Genomic DNA, 21,349 nt, shown 5'->3' with positions numbered 1-21,349 from the left:
TGACAGCAAAGTCATGTTTTGACTATTGAGCCTTGATTTGTAAAGATCAACAGACATTGGTTTTATGCCCTACAATTTCAGGCCATGTGCTGTGTTCACTGTCACAGGAGAGGAATAAAAAGTCCTTTATAGTTCATGAAATGTTATTATAGTGTCCTCCTGTCTACTTCGTGGCAGAAGTGTGTGAACCACTACTTACCACAGATCAATGTTACCAGCACAAATACTGAGCTATCTGCTACCTTAAAGATGGTGGGCAGCGAGGATCAATTAAATAAATAGATACATCTCCTACTCAGGCAGTGAAAGGTACAGCTGCCGGTTACCGGGTAGCTATGCTGTGTCATCTTTGACGAGTTGTTTTTTATTTTTCATCAGACACGTGCCAAAAGTGCATAAGTAAGTGGAGTAAAAACACTACGTTCAGACAGAACATGAAAAAACAGATGTGGTGCTAATGGATTTAAAGTTAAAGGAAGGAGATGAGTGAAGCAATGAATGGAGGATAACCTTCTCTAGAAGGTGCAATTTGAGGCAGAGAGGTGTTCAGTCAGTGTGATAATGGAGAAGTTTAACAGATCCAAAAAATACCAGGCATTTAGCTTCAAGCAGGATAACATGGCTCAGTGAGTAACGACAAGCTCAGTAAAGTAATACATGGTCCCTCAACGGCAGAACATACAGTAGATTACTGGTACTTGCAGAGATCTCATCAAAAAGGAAAAAAAATGAGAAAAGGGCCGACAGGATGGCTGCAGTTTCAGTTAAAATAGTGGTACCTGCATAACATGCTCACATGTTGTCAATGCCAATTTCACTTGCTTCATTTTCAAATCAAGTGATCAAACATTGAACGTACCACAGTGAGTCACTAGCCAGCCACACATACTGCATAGTTTCTAGAAATAAACGATTAACAACTCCATAAGATGAGGGTTGGGTGAGATGTTAAAATTTGCCAACCAGCCACCATCAGCCCATCAACCGGTGATTGTGTGCACGGCTGCTCCACACATAGTTTCAGCTGGGAGATGTGTGCAGTCGTCAAGTTGCTATGTCTACTAGTCTAATAAATAAACAAAATGAACTCACAAAATGTCAAGAAAGGAAACATTCTTACACCTATTTTCTCATCAAATAGTTAAAAAAAAATAACTGTATACCTTCTTAATTGTCTAGTACCTCTCTTTCGCTGCATTAAAATAAGCTTAATCACCTTGTTAACTCATCATGAAACACACTTTAATTCAGACTCAACAGAAACAAAATAACACTCACCAAAACCATTGTGGTTAGTCTTTCTACTGTTCCATTGCCAGTTGTTTGGTCAAAAGAAACCCTTAATTTAGAGAGTTAGATGTGAAAATATTGTGGCTCTACACGACATTTTCCCCCTGCCTCTCTGCTGTTGCTGGCCTCTTTGTACGACTGGGTTAGGTCATTGAATGAGAGTCCGCTGCTGTGCAGTGACTCATTCATTCTTGGAGGTAGACTATTAAATTATCAAAAGAAAATTAGTTTTCGACAGTATAGTGAAAGAAACTGCAAGTTCCTTTGTTGTAAGCTGAACCCAAGACATACCAGTGCAAAATGGCCAGTTTTTACAGGGACTGATGGGAGTGCCTTCAGGCTTACAGGCTATAGAGACATCAACTTAACACTGGTATACATAAAAAGAGATCGCTCCATGAGCACTTCACCCACACAGTATAAGCCAGTCAAGAGAGCAGGCTAGCAGCAAGGCCTGACTGACTTCACTGGCCTGAACCCGCTTATATCCAAACTAAGGAAATTCAACTGAACCACAAACCATCATAATCATCACAACAACCTGCACCTTTACTCTCACCGTTCTTCTCCTCATCACACAAATGGCCTTGCCTTAGCACATGTTCAATTCATAGAACCACTCCTTGTGCACAACACATTTATTGAAAAAGCTATTCAACCTACAACAGTGACAAGCCCACTGCTGGCCGCTACCCAATGAGCTTTTCCTCCTCAAGGCCAAGGACATTAGCGGAAGTGCCCTGGTCACACTCACTGGAATGTGAACTGTGGGCTTTTTACTCGTGGTCTAGCAATTTGCATTTCATCCTCTCAATCAAATTCCACTCAAAGGAATGGGGGTAAAAGGGCAATTTTTCTGTTAAACAGATTTGATAAGAAAAAACACTATTGCTGTACTTAAACACACACACACACACACACACACACACACACACACACACACACACACACACCTGTCTCAGGTCTGCTGAATTATGATATTTTTCTTGGCTCCACCACTTGGCTTTAAATTTACATTGCTTTCACCAAAAAATGTTCATCACCAAAGAGAAATGAAGAGAGTATTTACAGACCCATCATTTAGTTTGGGGACTACGAAGGGGTGAGGTTCAGCTTGTTGGGACTACATGGTTTTGTGGCACTCCACCCAGAAGTGCTAACTGCATCTGGCCCTCTGTGCTGGCAACATCTGGAGGCCTATTTCCATCTTCAATATGGAGCCATAAGGGATCTCCCATATGTCAACACACACAATGCATGGAAAACAAGTGGAGATTGGGAAAGACTGCAGCCCCGATCAGGAAAGGAAACTGTGTATTTAGAGATTTGGTGTGACACTGAGAAGGTGTGAAGAGATGTGTTTACGCAAGTGTGAACAACTGAGCAAAAGAGAAAGTAATTGAGAGAGAAAGACAGCGTGTAAATGAGTGTGTCTACTTGTTGTAGTGTTTGTGAGCGGGGACACAAAATCAACAGACTTAATGCAACTTGAGTGTAAGAGCTGCGACTAGCACTTCAGCTAAAAGGGAGCAGAGGAATGAGAAAACTAACTGGGCGGAATGGGGATGCCGATGGACACACTCTGCATCTGGGACCGTCACCCAAGGTAAACAATGTTCAGGGAGCCATCTGGTTGAGACTGGGGAGAAGGGGGCAGAGGAGGGCAGGAGGGGCAGTGGGTGGAGGGAAGGGTTGCAACGAGCACAAGCATATGGAAAAGCAGATTTTTCCTCTCCCTGCAGCAGTCAGCAAAGGCAAATGTCAGCATGCGCTGCGTCCACGCTTGACTGTGCTGCACTCGGCACTACCACCTGGCCCTCCTTGCTCAGCCACCGAGTATGGGCAGCAGTGACACTGTGGAGCCTTTCCCCAGGGTAGAGGAAAGCATCACGGTGCTCAGGATCGCCCACATGCACGCATGTACACCAACACCTCCAGCACTCCCTGCTCTTTTTCACACAAGAGATACACAAAGAAACATGGGACTTGTTTACTTTTACAGAGATCAGTACTAGAGTGCCTGCAAAAGAAAAAAAACACACAAGCTTAACTGAAATTTTTCAAAAAGTATAATATTCTGTTATGTATGTTGCATTGTTGTGACATTTTGTCGAGCTGAAGCAAGCTCATGAAACAATGTCTTCAACAAAACATTTTCAAGTTTGTTTTACACCAATATTTACTGTTCTTTTCAATCTACATTGGCACCAGCACACAATGACATTTTTTATTCAAAGGCACTTTGTTGATATAATAAAGCCAAAAACAAAAGGATCTCAAAGTATGTCTTCCATAAAAAGGCTTTTTTGAGTGGCTTTTTCATTGCCTTGCTAATCCGGTTCGCAGTTGGACTGACTGTCAAACTGTATGGCCAGTGGGCTTTATGCCTTTATGTTCATTTACAGTGCAGCAGTGTGGAGGGCCAAGGCCAGCTCCTTTCATGCAGAGCAGGCAGTCAAGAGGAAGGCCAGGCAACACCAAATGTCTTATTAATTCGCTAATTTGTTGTGACTGCAGGGCATGAAAAGCCTGTTTCCTTGCCATCTGAGGCCAAGAGAACCCAGTGCCATGTTCCTTAGACACACACACATATATACACACAGCTTCTGCGATCCACTATCTGGCCTACTTTCATGTGCGGTGGTGGGAATAAAGACAGAATCAAGCTTGATTACCTCCATGAAGGCACCACCAGGGGACAAGCATCTTACTGGCTACCAACTCGGCTGAGCTAAAATGACAGTAAACTAAGGACGATGGTTTCCAAAATCAACAACCAGAGGCAGGAAATCAGGTGAATAAGAGTGCAGTAATCACACAACACTATATCATCAATTTAAGTCTAAGGTTATGGCCAAGGTCTCTCAGAGGGGAAGTCAATGGATATACAGTATCAAGTCACATGACTGTTCCTTAAATTACATTCTGTTGGATGTCCCTTTTTAATATTGTGTCCTCAGAGTCCAACAGCCAGTGCAGACAAACAGAAGGCAAATATCCTTCACACAAACAAACATGATAACCTTCCTACAATGTGGGGTTGCAGCTGTGGACTGGTTTCATGTTTCACTGTGGTATTAAAATTGATGGCTATCATACCAGGTAAATTTGCTTATCTACTGTATTGAACTGTACTATATTAGTGTTATTATTATCATTTTTTTAAAAATTGAGTTTACCTCAAGTTTAATGTTTGTCTGGACATATTTTTTTGTGAAATTACAATAAAGTGTTTATTCAAGCAAAAAAAAAAAAAAAACAACTTTGTTTTTCCTATAAGGGTCATTGTAACTACTAATAATACTATCAATAATAATATTAATTAGTAATAATAATAATAATAATAATAATAATAGTAGTTAACAATAATTGTGTAATACTGTATACCTTCATACAGTATTTTCTGAAACAGTTTAGGCACCATATTGTGAAAACGTCATACAGTTGCGACCCTACTACCATGACAACACTTTGCACTGCACAGAGGGATGTAAAAATACAATTTTACGACAGATGCGCTCAATGCTGTGACAACCTACTGATTTTAGGTGTAAGTTATTTGCAACAGTACTTCGCAGTGCCACACAACCTTATCGTCAGGACCTGACTTTACATAATTCTGCCCTGTGTTCAGTAAAATGTAGAAATAACAACATAACGTAAAACAATGACTAAAATGTTTCATGAAACACGTACGGGTCTGGTCTCGTGTAAACTATTTTTAAACCTTTATCCTTCTCTAAAGCTATGTTGGAGAAAATGCTGCATATAGATATTTAGAGCTATATGATTATTTTCTAGCCACATGGCCCAGCTTGACCACACACACAAATTAAGCTTTATTGCTTTAGTATGACCAATAGCATCAAGCTATAATAATAATAATCTGTCTCTAATAATCTGATTCTTTAAGTTTCAAAATTAAAAATGAAAATGTGCAGTATGATAATATAATATGGTAATATCGGGACTGATAATGATGATAAAACAAGACAGAATTAACAGATTCCAATGAGAAACAAGCTCCGATGCCTATTCAGAACCAACATTTTAACCCTCTTAACTCTAACCCTAACCAACATTTAATTTGCTCCACAAAGGCTCCCCAGCTGTGTTCCAAGCTGAAGTCTAGCTCCCTGAGGTCAATTCGCTTTTTACTGGGACTCTGGTACTTGAGCTGAAGGCCTTGATGGTGAGAGAGCACAGTTAATCGACTTTCTTTCTATCCTGCACTGTTGTTGTACAAAATTATTATAGATTCTGAAAAAAAAATCCTTGCTGTGGATCTTTTGTGGTGTGGTCTATAGGAAAAACAGTACAACAGCAGCTTCTTCTGAAAACATGGCCTTCATACTGAAATGCAATTTCACAAGCCCCTCAACAGACAACAACCGCCTATTTTGTTGCAACAATGTCTGCCCGCCTCTATACCTATTTGGCCGACCGGTGTGGAACAATTGGGTGGCAGGAAAGGTGACAGGTAATTTAAAGAGGCGAAGCTGTAGAGATCGACTGCCCAGCTCAGCAGATCATTTGCCACCAATGTGGACACCTGGTTGGCACCTCCACAAATAGACTGACATATATAAATGTGTCATCAATAGTCTTCTTTGCTTATCTGGCTCAAAGAACAGATATGCATGAGTTTGTCTTCAAAAAACGCAATATATATATCGTGATGAAGAAATATGAACATTGAATACACTTGAACGAATATGTCTGTAATGAGGAGTATGATGAAGATGGAAACTGGAACCTGGAAATGTTGACATCTGTCAACCAGTTGTATAGTACTATCTAAATTCTAACTACATTATAAACAATATTGTTTGTCCCCTCAAGCCTGTGTGCCCGGGTGTAGCTGAATAACACAATCTATATACTGCAGCCCTCTAAAATCACCAAATCCTTGGGTATGCAATGCACCTGGCACGTAAGAGTTATTCAGATTCTGCTAGAGGGAGAGTTTGCACTCTCTGTTGCAAAGCAGACATTGTGCCATACAAATTCAATGAAGTTCATAACTGAAACATAAAATCATTTGTAATGGCCAGTGTATAATACAGGTCGAAAGAAAACAGGGCATCTGCTGGAGTTGATCAGTATTTTCTGTATTCTGTTTGTGTATCTGTGAGTGTGTGTCCATTGAGAGTTAGTGCACTCCAGCTGTTAGGATCCAGTCGCTCTGACTTGTTGAGGACCCTGGCTCCCACTAGTGCAGCACACAGGCCCAGAGGTGGTGAGACATACAGCGGCTCGACAGAGGAAGCAAGGGACAGAAACAGATAGCGATGGAAAGACAAAGAGCGACAGAGCAGTGGCTGAACCTCACGCAGCTGCTCTTGTTCTTCAGGGAACCCAGCCGTAAAGCATCGCTCAAGCGCCTAATTCTTCTAATGTGTGCAGTCATGCAATGTGCAGGGTGGGGGTGAGGGTGGGGGGACTGCTGCAGCATTAATCCCACAACTTGCAGGCCAGTCTTGCTGGGCCTGGGTGGCTGGCCTCTGGCCACTGGACTTGACTGAAGCTGCCAGTGAGACCAAAAGTGGTGATGCCCACCACCGTGATCAGCTAGAAGCTACTGCTTGTGAAGAGGCTTCTCAGCATGCCGGCACAAAGTCAGAGAGGTACACAACAGACGGTGTATGACTGTGTACGTATGGAAAGGGGGTTGGGGAGAAATGTCTATATGGCTGACTGACTGGGCAAGGAGGGCACAGGAGGCCTGAGTGAAGTTAAAGCACATGAGACTGGAAAGTAGGGCTGTGTCAGGCCGTCAAGTATCAGTATAAACAAAACCTGCTCTGACAAAACTCAAATTCTCTTCAAACTTAAATTCTCTATATGCTGTATTATATTTACATATCTATAAAATAGTAGAAATAGAAAGTATTCTAATTTTATCACCTTTAGAGAGCACTGAAAAAGAGCATTCTGTTAGCCTTAGGAAGCTCGGAAACCAAAGGAGAAGTTTTTGTATCCATTGGAAACAATGCCTGTCACACAGACTGGCCTCAGCCATCACATACACATGTAGCCTGTTACACTGAGGATGAAATCGGGGGTTTCAGATGACCATTGCCACCAGGGGGAGCAGGTGTACTGCAGCCAATTCCTGGTAAGTAGGTGGATCACGGACAATAACAAATTTGAACCTATGTGCCCAGGTTAAATCAGTTTATCTGTATTACAGGTACTTCATTCAACAGCCATGGAACTTGTAACAAGACAGCCCATAACAGTTTGGTATACAGTCACAGTGTTATTGTGCTGTTAGACTCTGGTGCACAGGGGTACAGTGAACACTAAGACATTTGCACATGAAACCTTGGAGATTATTGCAGAGAATTATGTACCATTCATACATAAGGCCAATCCCATTCTATGCTAACTGAAGACATGGCTGCTAAATTAAATGAATGTTTACATAAAACTCCAACTGAACTGACATCAAACAGACTTCCCAGACCCCTGGGAGGCCAAACATCTTACCCGATGTTGCTTTGACAGAATGCTTTTGCAAGAAGTCCAGGGTCTGAGCCAAAGCCTTCTTGTTGCAGTGAGTGGAGAGCTCCTCATTACACTCAAAACACCTACAATGACAAGGAGTCATACACAAACACAGTAAGTTGCCGTCAAATTTATGGTGGAGCTCAAATAATTCAAGTTAAAATGAATGTTGATTTGAGAACAGAATCACACATGTTATATATAAAGATTAATTATTCATACATCTAAGATGATGTACAAAAATACACAGATTTAGAATCTGAAACTGCTCTGAAAATTGTAGTAGCCAAGATCAGAAGGACTTTCAGACAACACACACCTATGGTATATGATGTGGGTCAAAACACCCACGGCTGTTGTTTTCTACATAAGCACACACACAGGCAGCATCATGATGCATGTTATCTCAAGTTGACACAGTTTTTGGCAGCGTGTGCAGTCTTGGCCTTTCAATGACAGTTTTCTAATGAGTGCAGTCTTGAGGTTTCTCACCAGGCCTTCCACGTGCTCAAGCTGATAGTGATGCAGTGAGACTCTGGATGAAAAGCTTGGTGGTGATTGACAGCGTGCTGGATCCCTGACTGGTTACAGCCCTGTAAGATTGTTCAGTTTATAAAAAATTTTTAACAAGCATAAAATATATTCAGACCCACAGCACATGTGCACTATATAATTTCGAGCCCTTTGACAATAATATTGTAAATTTGCCTAATTATTATTATTATTTGTCTAATTAGAACAATATCTCCATGTGTCATTATTGTTTTGTTCAAATTTTCAAAATATCCAAATCTGGCATTACATTTGAACAGAGCAATGCGAGCATTCATTCAGTACTTTATCAAGCATTTTAAAGAATAATCAGACAACATAGAAATGAAATTACATATTTTTCTTTAAACATGCAGTCGTTCCTTTTTCCAATGATTCCCTCCCACAAAACAGCCACAACACATGAAAGTCAGGTCGAATTCATGATTTTGTGTGCTGTTCGACAAAAATCTGTATCAAGGTTTATCTGTCATCAGGAGAAAACGGGCACATATCTCTTCGTAATTTCTGGGGCACACAATTCACTAGTCATCATTACATTGTAATGTGGGTTCCTTACATGTGTATTAAAGTAAATGAATGTCTGTGTAAATGCACATAAAAGAACTAAAATGAACTTGATACTGATGTTAGTCTTATTCTAGGTTATTAATGACAATGTTCCTCATTTTCTAGTATCAAAAACATATCCCAAATATATTGTGAATATTCACACTGCTCAGTCCCAGTGTGTGCTTTTCTATATTGAAAAACCAATCATTACCTGGAAACCACACTTTAAGCACACCACGATGTCATGGGAAGCTGCTGGCTCTCCATCGATCATGGTCCTCTCCTTTAGGCACTCAGAGCACACCAACCACACGCTGGAGAGCACTGATTTCTTCACTGAGTTCAGGTCCACTGCCTTACTCACATGCTGGCAAGTCAACCCTGGTTAAAAAACAAAATGCGCAACACATGTTCTAAATTATACAAGGTGGGAGATTCCCAAAACATAAAGAAAGTAGAAGATAGAAGAAGCATATATACTCTTCATTGCTAGCCCTGTCAAACTGACTACATATTCGCCTGATTGCAATTATTTGAGCTGACAGTGATCATGTTGCAAAACCATTAAAATAATGTCCATTCACCTGTATAATAACAGCTGGATGTCATATTTCCATCACTAATTCCACGTCGTTTTCCACTGTTTGAGGGTTGACTGGTGCTCTTTTAATGATGTCATCTTGTTATGCTGTATTCTTCTGCCATGTTTCATGCAGCCTTGCCTGAAGTAAGGGTCGCAACCCAAAATGGGTCACAGACTTGTTTTTATTGGGTCCCCAATTGGCAGAGTAAACCGCGTAACAATGTTATGATATGTGAATTCATTTTCCTAATTAAAATGAGAGGGCTGCACACATACTCGTAGAACCGGAGTTACATTCAGTAACTTTCTTTTTTGCTACGCTTGTCTGCTCAGATGCCGTGTGCCTATGTGTTTGTAATGAGAGCTAAAATGCACAAACTGGTCCAAGTGAAGCTTTCTCAGCAGTGACACAAGTCAAAAGAATTTTTCCGAAGCGAAGAGGAGATTTTCAAGAGACAGTGTTTTGAGAGTGGAAAAGTCAGTCAGCCACGTGTTTGTGTGGCATTTGAATTGTTTGTTTGGTTTGTCTGTTAGTTTGTGACTAGTGTGTTGCTAGCCAGCATCACTTTTTAGTGTTAGCCATGACTGCTGATTTTATCTTGCTAGCTATGATTAACATTTGACATTCGCTCCCCAATTCGCAGGTCTGTCTCTAATGTGGATGAGGAAGTAAAGTTCATTGATTCAACTATGCTGTATACATACGTATTATATACATTTTAAATTCATGGTTTGTTGTGTTTTTTATCAGTAGTTTATAAATGTAGATGTTATGGCAATTCATGAGATATCTTTTGGGTCTCAACTGAAAAAATTACGGTACCCTCGATTCTATGAGTGAAGAATTTGCAACACCAACTTTTCATCTCCAAATGCTTCACTTGTGATAGTTCCATAATAAGCGGATGGACATGCGCATTTTTTTGCATTTTCTTCACTGATTTTCTGTAAAATTGGTTTTGCACTACATTGTGGATGGCACCCTGGATAATGCTAGAAATGTTGTAACAAATAGAAACTGAATTAGGTGCGTTTCCATGAGCTGGTGATAATTGTCTACTTGTTTCAGCTCATATGAGACCATATTTTTTTGCTTTCTAATTGCATAAAATGAACAGAAAAAGACAATTAAATCATTAATTTCAACTATTTGTATGACAACCAAAGTTTCCGAATTGTGACAGCCCTATTTATTGCAAAACAAATTCCACTAGTGTCATGGGACTTCATTAATACACAGCTTAATGTCCCAGTCTAGTAGGACAAATTTATTAAACTTCATAATTCCAAAAAACAGACAAAAAGGACAAAAATATAATTACTGTTGCAGTTGAAACCAATGTTGTGTTTCCAATGCTAACAAGGGTCGTGGATGAAGATGCTCTTTAAATCACTTGATGAAAATTTTTTCAAATAGTAGAACTGTGTGTATATACCTTGCTTTTTGAGCATAACTAAGGAGTTAATCCCATGTACTATCCGCTGTGCTAGGACTCCAATTTAAAACCTTGCAGCATTAATGTGTCTGGTCTGTCTGTCTGTCTGGTGTCTTGCACTGCTTCAGTGACTTACCACTGACTTCATCTGATGACTCCTCATCCCGAGGTTTCCTCGGTTTGTTAGTCCGCTTAGTCATGTCGGCGGCTTTCAAAGAGAAGGGGTCCTTTAGCCGCATCTGGAGCTCTGGATGGGAAGATGGAGGACCAACACAGGTGTTACCACACAGAATTACCTCAAAACAACTGTGTTTCAACACAGATACTTAAACGTGGAAAAGCTTGAACTAGTCTTAGTCTTAGTCTTTACTTATTGAGGCACACAATACTTTGAATACTAGCTACAGTTCAGCCTGGAAGTATTTGTATAGTGAAACAATTCCTGATGTCTTGCATTTGTACTCAAGCAGAGAGGATTTAAATTTAATCAACGACTGTGAGCCGACAGTGCCTGTTTGTGTGCATGTTTGAAACTGCTCATACACTGTTCACACAACATACATGCGACCGCGCTTAGGCATCTATAAAGCTGAAAGTCACTTATCTCCAATCAGATTACCATTTCGAAACCATTATACAAGGGCACTGAGCCAGAACAACAGATAACGTGTAACTGTCTGAGTGCTTACGGACCGCATGTCACTGAGAATAAATAGAGCCGGTCAGAAAAAACGTGATATTATATTAAGGATAACTAACGTTACCTAGTAATGGGTAATGACACTGTTACGAAGCCTCAAATAGCCCCGTCTCTTATATTTAGCAGAGCATGAAAGGCCTTATGTTGTTTATCAAAGAAATGTAAACAATGACGGAAGAACGTACCCACAGTAAGATTTAACGAACAAGCGGTATGAACTCACCTCTTTAATTTAGCTCCTATGTTGACAATGTTAGCTAACCTGAAGCCAACGCTGAGATGTCAACTCTTCTTGGCTAGCAAACAGGCTAGCTACATTAGCTTGTCAGAATAAAGAAAACATTAACAGGTGTGTTTTATCCAACAATACAGGGAGATGTTACGGCATTTCAAAGCAAAAGTACAGATTGCGGACAACAAAACAATAGTTATCCCAGTAGTTCCTCGTGTCTGCCTTTGACTTTGTAAATTTTGTCAATCTTTCAGTAGCATCAACTAGCGAACCCCAGTCAACATGTGACGCACTACGGCAGCTCAGTTTGGCCTAATGCTGCATTCAGGGACAATGGAAAATCTCAAAAAAAATGGCAGAGCGTCACGGTGACGAGGATTTCAAGAGGTTGTTCAGCGTTTTATGATACACATGCAACGACTTAGATTGAGTTTGTTATTATGTTTTATTTACAGAGACCATCTATAAGGTTGGTGAAAATACATCAGACGGCACGGGGCATGGAGGTAATTTGGGAACTGTTCGTAAGTCGATGTTCAGATGTGCACAGAGGTATGGTTTGTATTTCCTGCCTTTCCTACAAATGCATCATGTACTATGTCAATTAATTAGAGCAATGGTTGGAGATTAGTGCATATACCGGTCAATTGTGTTCATTATGGTTTGACCTTTGAACATTACTGACATGCGTTTCCGTTTGACAAGAAGTCAAATGAGAGACTATTTTGTCCTCTAGACGATCCATACTTCTACGCACGCGCAACTCACTGTGACTGAGCGTGAGCAGGGTGAACGTAACGATCTATGGTAACGGTCGTCTCTCGTTGCATTACTGCGTCTACGGGGGTCTGTTGACATTAGGTGTAACGATCACATATGGCTCTCAGAAGGTGTTGGCGGTATACAGGGGCTGCCCCGCGGCTGTTATGGAACAGTACTGTCCTGCCTGGGGCGTCCGTCCCGGGAGGACGACGCTCAGTGTCCAGCCTTGACAGCTCTCAACCCGGTTACAAAAGTGAGTTTTACATTTACTGTTATATTCATTTACTAGCTACTCTGCTGCCCGTGTCTTGTTACTCACTGACACGTTTTGAAATAGTTCATATTGTCACAAGTTTATTTGTTTTGCTTTCGGCTACAGAGTTGCTGCTCCGCAGGTTCACTTCAGGGCCACCAGACACAGATGTGAATTATGACCAGCTGAAGAAGCTCCTGGCTGAACGGAAGTCTGTCGTGATAGATGTCAGAGAGCCCTGGGAGCTCAGGGAGTTCGGCGTCATCCCTGGGTCAATTAATATTCCTCGTGAGTATTGTTCTACCTAAAATATACAGAAAAGGGATGAGACGTCAGGTCCTCTTACTACACCAGTACAGGATTGTAGTATCCAGTAGATTGTGCTGTCTATAGGTCAACTTTGGGCACGTCCAAGACCAAATGGGGCGTTGAGTGACAGCAGTGGAAATACGGCTTTATGAGGTTTTATTGTGTTTTTAGTTGTAATGACGTAATTGTTGTTGTTGCAGGCATTTGCTATGGCAGGTTCATTTGATTGCAAAGTTGCTTCAACATAACATTTTTGGACAAATTAAAAAATGTTGAATTGAAGTGAATTGATGAATTTGCATGAGGGAGGACATGCCTCCTTACTCTCTTTATGGCCAACATTTAGATAATCCTGGTGGTGTGTTTAGGTGCAATGCACTGACAGTACTTACAAGGTCCCTGAAACAGCAGACCCACCAAAGTTTTGTTGTGCCTAGTAGCACATATTTAAAGTCCTACTGACCATATTTGACCTTTCTGTACTTCTTTGACTTTGCAGTGGGACAGCTGAACAACGCCCTCCAGCTGGGTCCGGGAGAGTTCAAAGAAAAGTATGGTGGTGAAATGCCCCAGCAGACTGATAACATTGTGTTCAGCTGTCTGGCCGGGATCAGGAGCAAGATCGCTCTTGACACAGCCGCCTTGCTGGGATACAAAGAGTGAGACGTGTTTTCTTGGTATTTGCCTGACCAAAAGAAAAAAAAAGAAAAAACATTAAGTCCACAAATGATTAATCATCGTAATCATATATAGGGAATGAAGATTTCTTGTTGTTGTTTATTGTTTAAGTTTGCCTCTTTTTTTGTCCTGTTTTTCTAGCCTGGACAAAGGCTGTTCTAAAAGTGCATTTTTGATGGCTGAATTAAGTTAACTGAATGTTATATCTGACAGTTATGTTTCACTACAAGGCAGTATTAAGTTCATCCAACTCGAGTCTATTGAACTCTTGCTGTATTATGTCAAGCCAACATGCAGTGCTCTTACCACAGCTCCAGTATTTGAATGAAAAGTAGAGAAGAAGCTACTTAGAGGCTAACAATGAAATTATTAACTGCAGCATATTAACACCACTAAAGTCAAACACAAGTACGGTTTCATTTTTGACGCACCTGTTGATGCAGCATTTCCTTCATTTTCTTTCTTTTTTTTCTCTGTTTCAGTATTCAGCATTACCCGGGTGGATGGGAAGACTGGGTGAATAAGGAGCAACAAAAGTGATCCAGGGATTATGAAACAGAAAATAAAGATACGTAAGGATCTTTTTGGAAAAACCTGACCCAGAATCAGACTGCAAAGTGAGAAGACATAACTCGGGATCCCAAAGACTAAGACCAGAGGGCCTATCACACATGAGCAATCACACATCATTCAAAACTACTGCAATATTACTTATTACTTTAAATTAAGTTTTAAATTTATTTTAAATTTGCATTTGTTTCAGCAGTACAAGTCCTAAACAAACAGATATGTAAGCAGTGACTGTTCTAAGCCTTACTACAAATTCTAATAGACAGTGAAGTGTTAAGTGTGAATGAAGTTTTAGTTTACAGACTATCTATGCAAATGACTACTTAATTGTGTATGATTGTGAGTTAAAATGAGGTCTTTCATTGCATACTGTGAACAATTCAACATTTCAAGTTAATGTGTTGTATCATATTGCTGCTCGTAGATGGAACTGCCAGTGTAGCTGCCAAAGTCATTCAATAAATCAAACTATAGTTCAGCAGTAATATTTAGTTTGTGGGATTTTTTTTTGTTGTTGAATTTTATTGTTTTTTCAGCTTATGTACTCTTCCATCAGGTCCATTAAAAAGGCTGTGAGAATACATTTATGTGGATAATTTGTGACTCTGTACCAAGCTGAGGTGACAGCTACTGGGGCTAAGATGATCTACAGTACTGAAAGACCATGTCTAATATCCGCTGTGTCTCAGTATGAATTTGTCACCCACTCTCCAGAAAACATTAACAAGTTCTTTCATTCTTAATAATGAATGTGCTTGTTTTCAACTGAGAAGAATGCCACTGCTACAGCATATCGACCATGACCGTGGACCTTGCTCCCTATTAACTCCCCCTTTTACAGCTGAAGCTCAAAGTGCAAATAGAACACGCAAATTATATTCTCATGATTGGTTTAGTCATGATTTATATGTCATCCAAGTCCCTCACAAAATTTAGAAGCAGCTTGTCACTGACACTGAAAAGGAAACTTACCTCATGAGTGATTTTCCACATGCATGAGTAAATAATCTGGCTCAGGAAGTGTTAATACTATTTCTGCTTACATGAAACAGCATTCTGTTACTTAGTTGCAACATGAAAAGAGCTGGTTAGTGCTGATAGATTGTCCACATAACTCATTCCACCTCTTCCCAAAAGTCCCATGCTGCTGCGAGATCTGAGGTCAGTGGGAAAGAATAGACGCTTGCTCAAAACATCTAGACAGGATTTCATAAAAACAATAAATAAAAAATCATTCTACAAGTTGTTTTTTTAAATTTGCTAAAGAAAACAACATCTGTGGTTTCCTCTGTGTGTGAAACCCGAGCAATAAGTTTTATATTAGGATTAATGTTGCTGGCAGTTAATATTTACAGTAAATATTAAGGTCAATGCAGCTTTTACTGACCCCTGATGAAGTGACACCATAGGTGTCAACAGTAAATCGCTCTGAAAAGACCTGACCACTGCTTTCTCCCCTCATATCACTGTGCCATGTCAACCGTAAACTCCAGACTACAGTCCCCCCCCACCCCTTCTTCTGCCTCCTTATTTTCCCTCGAAAGCCGTTAATTCCATTTTGTTTTTTCTGCACACTCTGGTTTTAATATGTTGAAAACAGAGCAGACTAATAAGTACTAATTTATGTCAAATCTTGCCAGGGCTCTTTGTTCCTCTGCAGCCTCATCAGCTCTCCCTCCAGCTTCTGCTCAGCATTCAATTAAACTCCCTCGTCCCATCAGAGCCGATCACATCAGTGCTGCACCTACTGGCTGCTCTGACTGACTGGACCCTGCTTGCCTGCCTGTCTGCTGCTTAGTGCTGGGCTGGACTGGGCTGGAGGTGGTGGATGTGCTATGATCCTGGCCAAACCCATTATGCTTCTGAGAAAAGGGAAACTGATGCACCATCACACTGTATGTTGCAGAGAGACTAATGGGTGAACCCTTCACTGACATCATCAGCCACTGTCCCAGCCCAGCTCTGTGCCTCACAAGCTGCTGACAGATATTTGAGCAGCAGGTCAAGCCTGAGTTGTTGCAGAGGTTCAAGATTCCACAAGTGCTGGCTCATGAACTGGGCTGTGTTTGATAGAGCTGGGGCATGGCTGGCAATGAGAAGTATAAAACCTGAGGGTTGACCGTCAAGGAGTGCAAACAAGGTGGAACAGCAGTGAGGTGCAGTAAACCACAGACAGAGCCTGCTTGTTGTTTCTTTCGTCTCCTTTAACAGAACCAGAGGAAACACAATCGCTGCCGCCACCATGAGCCGCAGCCCGGAGAGGATCTCATCCTACCGCCGTCACTTTGAGGACAGCAGCACCTCGTCCTACCAGGTCAGGGTATCCAGCCCATCCCCCATCAGGAGAGATGCTCGTCATGCCTCCGCCGGCTACCCCTGCAGAGCCGGGGCCAGCAGCATGCGTGTGGAGTCAGTGGGACGAAGGACCGTCTCAGCTGCACGCAGGTCTCGCATGGTTGGAGCAGGGTAAGCTCTGCCCGCTACAGTACCAACATATGGACAGATAATGTTTATGAGTTAGAGGGCTATACAGTTAGATAATTTCCTTTGGTGCTGTAACATTTTTAACTCATGTGAAAGTAATTGCTACCTCTTCCCCCATTGTATTTCAAGCAATTTTAGAGCACTTTCTATGACATGAAACGGTCACATTTTCTCATGATAAGCCATCTTCTCATCCTCCTCCAAATTTAATGTCTTTGGCTGATGGGTGGATTTTCAGTGTGAGTGCAGGAGCCATGGTATGTGTTGGGCCAAGTGGAGAACCTGCAATGGATCTGGATGTGGCTGCAGCTGAGAACCAAGAATTCCTCAACACTCGCACAAGTGAAAGACAGGAGATGATCGTCCTCAATGACAGACTGGCTGTATACATTAACAAGGTAAAACAACCTTCAAACTGACCACATTTTTACTTCTTCCATCACAAATAGATTTGTCAGGCCTGACTAAAAATGCCTTTTGTTGAAAAATGAGGAAAAATGGGAACATATTAGTCTCAGCTCTGTGAGCACATGGACAGCAATCATGTTGTGGTTCAAGTGCACTTGAAATCACAGAAGAGGTTTTCTTGCCCTTACAGGTTCGATCACTTGAACAGCAGAACAAGCTACTGGAGGCAGAGATCGAGGCCTACCAGAACCGCTTTGAGAAGCCGACAGGTTTACGCCTCTTATACGAGGAACAGCTGAGGGAGCTGAAAAAGATCGCTGACCAGATGAGAGTTCAGCGGGTGAGACAGAATACTCCAACCCACACATCGCCTGTTTCTTATTTTAAACTTCAGTTGCTCAATAGAGCATAAAGAGTGAATTCTTTGTTTCGGGCGAGGTTTACACCTCACTGAGCTGTAGAGGATCCATCCAAGCAGTGATACAAGACGTCAACTTGGTGTTTTCAAGGTTCCTTACCTGGTAACAGGCTTATTTCTGGCAGGCAAATGGAGGGGTGCCTGAGTGTGTTAAGGTGTCATGGAGTACAGCTGTCTTTAGCTATGCTTTATGCACAGATGAGATGACTTGATTATGTATTTGGACGCACAAACACACACATGCACACGTGAATGAAGTAAAAATACAAAATGCTAAAGAGGCTGATCTACATTTTGCACACACCCTTGCACACACCTTCAAATCTAATAGACGGCTGCATTACTTCTGGCATCTTGGTTTTCAGGACATCTCCTTGGCGGCGAAGGAGTCCACAGCTGCTCAACTAGAGGCAATCAAAATCAAATATGAGGAGGCAGTGGAGCTGAGGAGGAAAGCTGAGTTAGATATTGAAGCCTTCCGTCCAGTAGGTTACATTACAACATTACATTAGCCAATATCTCCCCCATCATCAAGTTAATTTACAGTCCCAAATCAACATAATAATAATGCCGTGTTTTCTTCAGGATGTTGACAAAGCCACCTCCTCACGCATTGCCTTGGAGAAGAGGCTGGAGCAGCTGGAAGTTGAAATTGAATTCTTAAAAAGGGTCCATCAGCAGGTGGATAACATCTTCACGTCAAAATTACATATTTAGGTTGCCTTCCGTTTTCATGATTACTAGATATATCTTTTTTCTTAGGAAATTGATGAGCTTATGAAGCAGATCTATGCAGCTCACGTCTCAGCTCAGAGTGCGTTCACCCTGCCTGATCTGGCAGCGGCTTTGAAACAAATCCAAACGCAGTATGACGACATTGCAGCCAAAAATCTCCAGGTAAAATAATCACACATCCGCACTGTCAGAAAGTTCTGTGTTTCAGATTACATTTATGTAATTTTTTATCCCTTGTTTTTTTAGGAGATGGATTCTTGGTATAAAAACAAATTTGAAGATCTGAACAATAAGACGACAAGGCATGTGGATAAGGTTCGAAGCGTTAGAGAAGAATTAGCAGGTGCCAAAAAGGATGTGAGTATCAAAAGTGAAAATGGATAAATGAGGACTGATTGACAATTGATATTAAATGACTCCAGTGACTATAATTGCATAAAAATATCTCCAGATTCAAAGCAAAGAACGGGATTTGGATAGCTTGAGGACCAGGAATGAAGCTCTTGAGGCTCAGATCCGAGAGGCACAAGAGAAGTACAAGAAGGAACTGGAAGACCTGCAGGTTAGGATCCCAGGGTGTGCACCTGGTCACACCACAGTCAAGTGTGAACACATACACTTACTTTCATGCATGCAGACACAAAGCCACCACAATATTTCATTCATAGAGTTATTTTATGCCTCTGTTAACCTGACAGGCTCGGATTGAGACCCTGCAGCTTGAGCTGAAATCCACCAAGGAGAAAATTGCGCTGCACCTGCGTGAGTACCAGGACCTCCTGAATGTCAAGATGTCTCTGGAGATTGAGATCACAACATACAGGTGAAGGAAAAATAACGTAAAATGGATTTAGTGCTATGATGTATATGTAAATCAGTGTAAACAAAACTTTTGCCCCTTTTTGGATATTTGTTTTTTCTTACAGAAAACTTATTGAAGGAGAGGATCTGCGTCTCTCTGGCATGGTGCAAACACTGTCTCTGACCAGCTGTGGCGCTGCTGGTGCTGGAATGAGCTTCAGTGGAGGAGGCATGGGTGGTGTTGGTGGAATGGGTGGTGGATTAATTGGAGGTAGTGGTGGGGTTGCTGGAAGCACAGGGAGTGGAGTAGGAACGGGTGGGGGCATGGGTGCAGGAGGCATGGGCACTGGTCCAGGAGGAATGGGTGGAAGAATTGGTGCTGGTCCAGATGACAGGAAGGGTCCTGCTGGAAGGGCAGGTGGGGCAGACATGGGAGCTGAGGGCGCACGTTTAAGAGCTGGTGCGGGGGGCGTGGGTTCTGGTGAAGGCAGTGGAGGAGTGGGTGCTGGTGCTGGTGTTGGGGGCTTAGGCACTGGGGCTAAAGGTGTGAGCTCTGGTTCTGGAGACAAGGGTGACAGTGGTGTGAGTGGTGTTGGGACTGCAGACTCTGGTGGCATGCGTTTCAGTGGAGGAAATGGCGGTGTTGGTGGAGGGATGGGTGATGGAGTTGGTGGAGGCATAGATCGGGATGGAGGTAAAGATCGAGGAATGGGTCCTATTGGAATGGGTCGTGGAATTGGAGGCAGTGGAGGAATGGAGGATGTGGTTGGAGGTGATGCAGGTGCACTGTCAGGTGTTGGTGGAACGGGAAAGATTGGTGGAGGAATGGGTGGTACCGGTGGTGTCGGCATGGGATATGGATCCAATGGTCATGATGCCAGCAATGATGCCTACACAGAGCAGGCTGTGGAGCTGACGGAGAGAAGGACGGTGCTCATTAGGTAAAGGTACCATCAGGTATCTTTTGTATTTCTTTGAAACATAATTCCTTAATCTGCTTTATGATTGGTTAAATATTAGGCCAGCATACAGCAGCTTAAAGGTTTAACAATTGTAATAAGCTTCCTTGGGTTTCTTAAGCCCTCTTCATTTTCTTTCCTTCTGGACAGAACTGTCAAAAATGAGGATGACGTGCTGGAGATGGACCACCAGGAACAAACCTATACCATCACTGGAGCAGCCGATGACTCAGATGATGACTGACCAGCACGATTTCCCAAGTGACCTCCTCTCGGCCTTAAACCTCCACGCCCCTCTGAGCTTTGCACTGACCAAACCCCATGTCTGGGCACTGACCTTTGTCCTTTGCCCTGGACAAGAAGACCATGACTGACCCTTCACTACAGAGTGAACCTTCACTTTATAGAGTATAGATATGCCTCACTAGGAACGCTCAACATGGTCTCTAAACTTATGTGTGGTCCCCCCAAACCCCCGCTGCAAATAAAGCTATCAGCATTCAATGACCTTGTCTTTTTTCATTTGATGTCTTCAGTGTTTGAGGTGCCTTATAACGACACAAATTGCTATCCAGTACTATTTCCATGAAATGCTGGTAAAAAGACACATTTTTCCTTAACTGAGAGAGATGTAGCTTATTTTCATAGCTTTGCTTGAAGGACACAAAGTGAAAAGTAGTAGTGAGTGAGTAGTGACGGAACAGCAAATCAGAGAGAAGGATAGAGTCACCTGAGGGCTGAGGCGGTCGCCCTGACACTTTCTGGAGGGCTGAGGAATCCGTCAGTCAAATTTTGTCCTGCAGACGAGTGACGGCACACAGCCGTTTCCTGTCCTCATTCCATCCACATCCACACCTTTTCCTCCTGCTGCTGATTGGGAGCGATTGGATCTGGCCAACAGATGCCAAACACACTCAGTGTCCTGCTCAGGGGCTGAGAGCGGGGACATGCAACACACCAACCCTCTGACAGAAACTGCAACAAAAGATAGGGACAGCAGCAATAACAGTACTGTGCCATTATTATTATTATTATTATTATTATTATTATTATTATTATTATTATTATTATTTTTATTATTATTATTATGTGCATGTGTTTATTATACACACACATT

The 21,349-nt window shown here is 41.9% G+C and overlaps 3 protein-coding genes across 3 annotated transcripts in view; 2 read left to right on the top strand and 1 right to left on the bottom strand.

Moving 5' to 3' along the window:
- The window catches only part of usp45 (ubiquitin specific peptidase 45), a 34,002-nt gene extending 21,827 nt beyond the window's left edge, over positions 1-12,175 (bottom strand). The window contains exons 1-5 of the mRNA XM_076737271.1: positions 11,847-12,175; positions 11,060-11,170; positions 9,116-9,285; positions 8,293-8,393; positions 7,783-7,883 (exon numbers count right to left, since the gene is read on the bottom strand). Of these exons, the coding sequence (XP_076593386.1) occupies positions 7,783-7,883; positions 8,293-8,393; positions 9,116-9,285; positions 11,060-11,162 (475 nt within the window). The 5' untranslated portion in view covers positions 11,163-11,170; positions 11,847-12,175. The remainder of the gene's footprint in view (positions 1-7,782; positions 7,884-8,292; positions 8,394-9,115; positions 9,286-11,059; positions 11,171-11,846) is intronic.
- Positions 12,176-12,245: 70 nt separating this feature from the next.
- tstd3 (thiosulfate sulfurtransferase like domain containing 3) lies at positions 12,246-15,637 on the top strand. The gene is made up of 4 exons (XM_076737272.1): positions 12,246-12,870; positions 12,997-13,158; positions 13,679-13,838; positions 14,340-15,637. Exons 1-4 carry the CDS (start codon positions 12,732-12,734, stop codon positions 14,395-14,397), a joined length of 519 nt encoding a protein of 172 aa, XP_076593387.1. The 5' UTR covers positions 12,246-12,731; the 3' UTR covers positions 14,398-15,637.
- A 1,032-nt stretch (positions 15,638-16,669) lies between these two features.
- LOC143325209 (glial fibrillary acidic protein) lies at positions 16,670-20,476 on the top strand. Its single transcript, XM_076738154.1, has 11 exons — positions 16,670-16,893; positions 17,150-17,309; positions 17,510-17,659; positions 18,103-18,222; positions 18,323-18,418; positions 18,500-18,634; positions 18,719-18,829; positions 18,924-19,034; positions 19,171-19,295; positions 19,399-20,214; positions 20,383-20,476. The coding sequence occupies exons 1-11, from the start codon at positions 16,670-16,672 to the stop codon at positions 20,474-20,476; spliced, it is 2,142 nt and encodes a 713-aa protein (XP_076594269.1).
- The last annotated feature ends 873 nt before the right edge of the window (positions 20,477-21,349 follow it).

Source organism: Chaetodon auriga, chromosome 8 (assembly GCF_051107435.1).
Source record: "Chaetodon auriga isolate fChaAug3 chromosome 8, fChaAug3.hap1, whole genome shotgun sequence".
In the NCBI taxonomy this organism is placed as follows: Eukaryota; Metazoa; Chordata; class Actinopteri; order Chaetodontiformes; family Chaetodontidae; genus Chaetodon; species Chaetodon auriga.
This window is presented reverse-complemented; position numbering and strand designations above follow the sequence as displayed.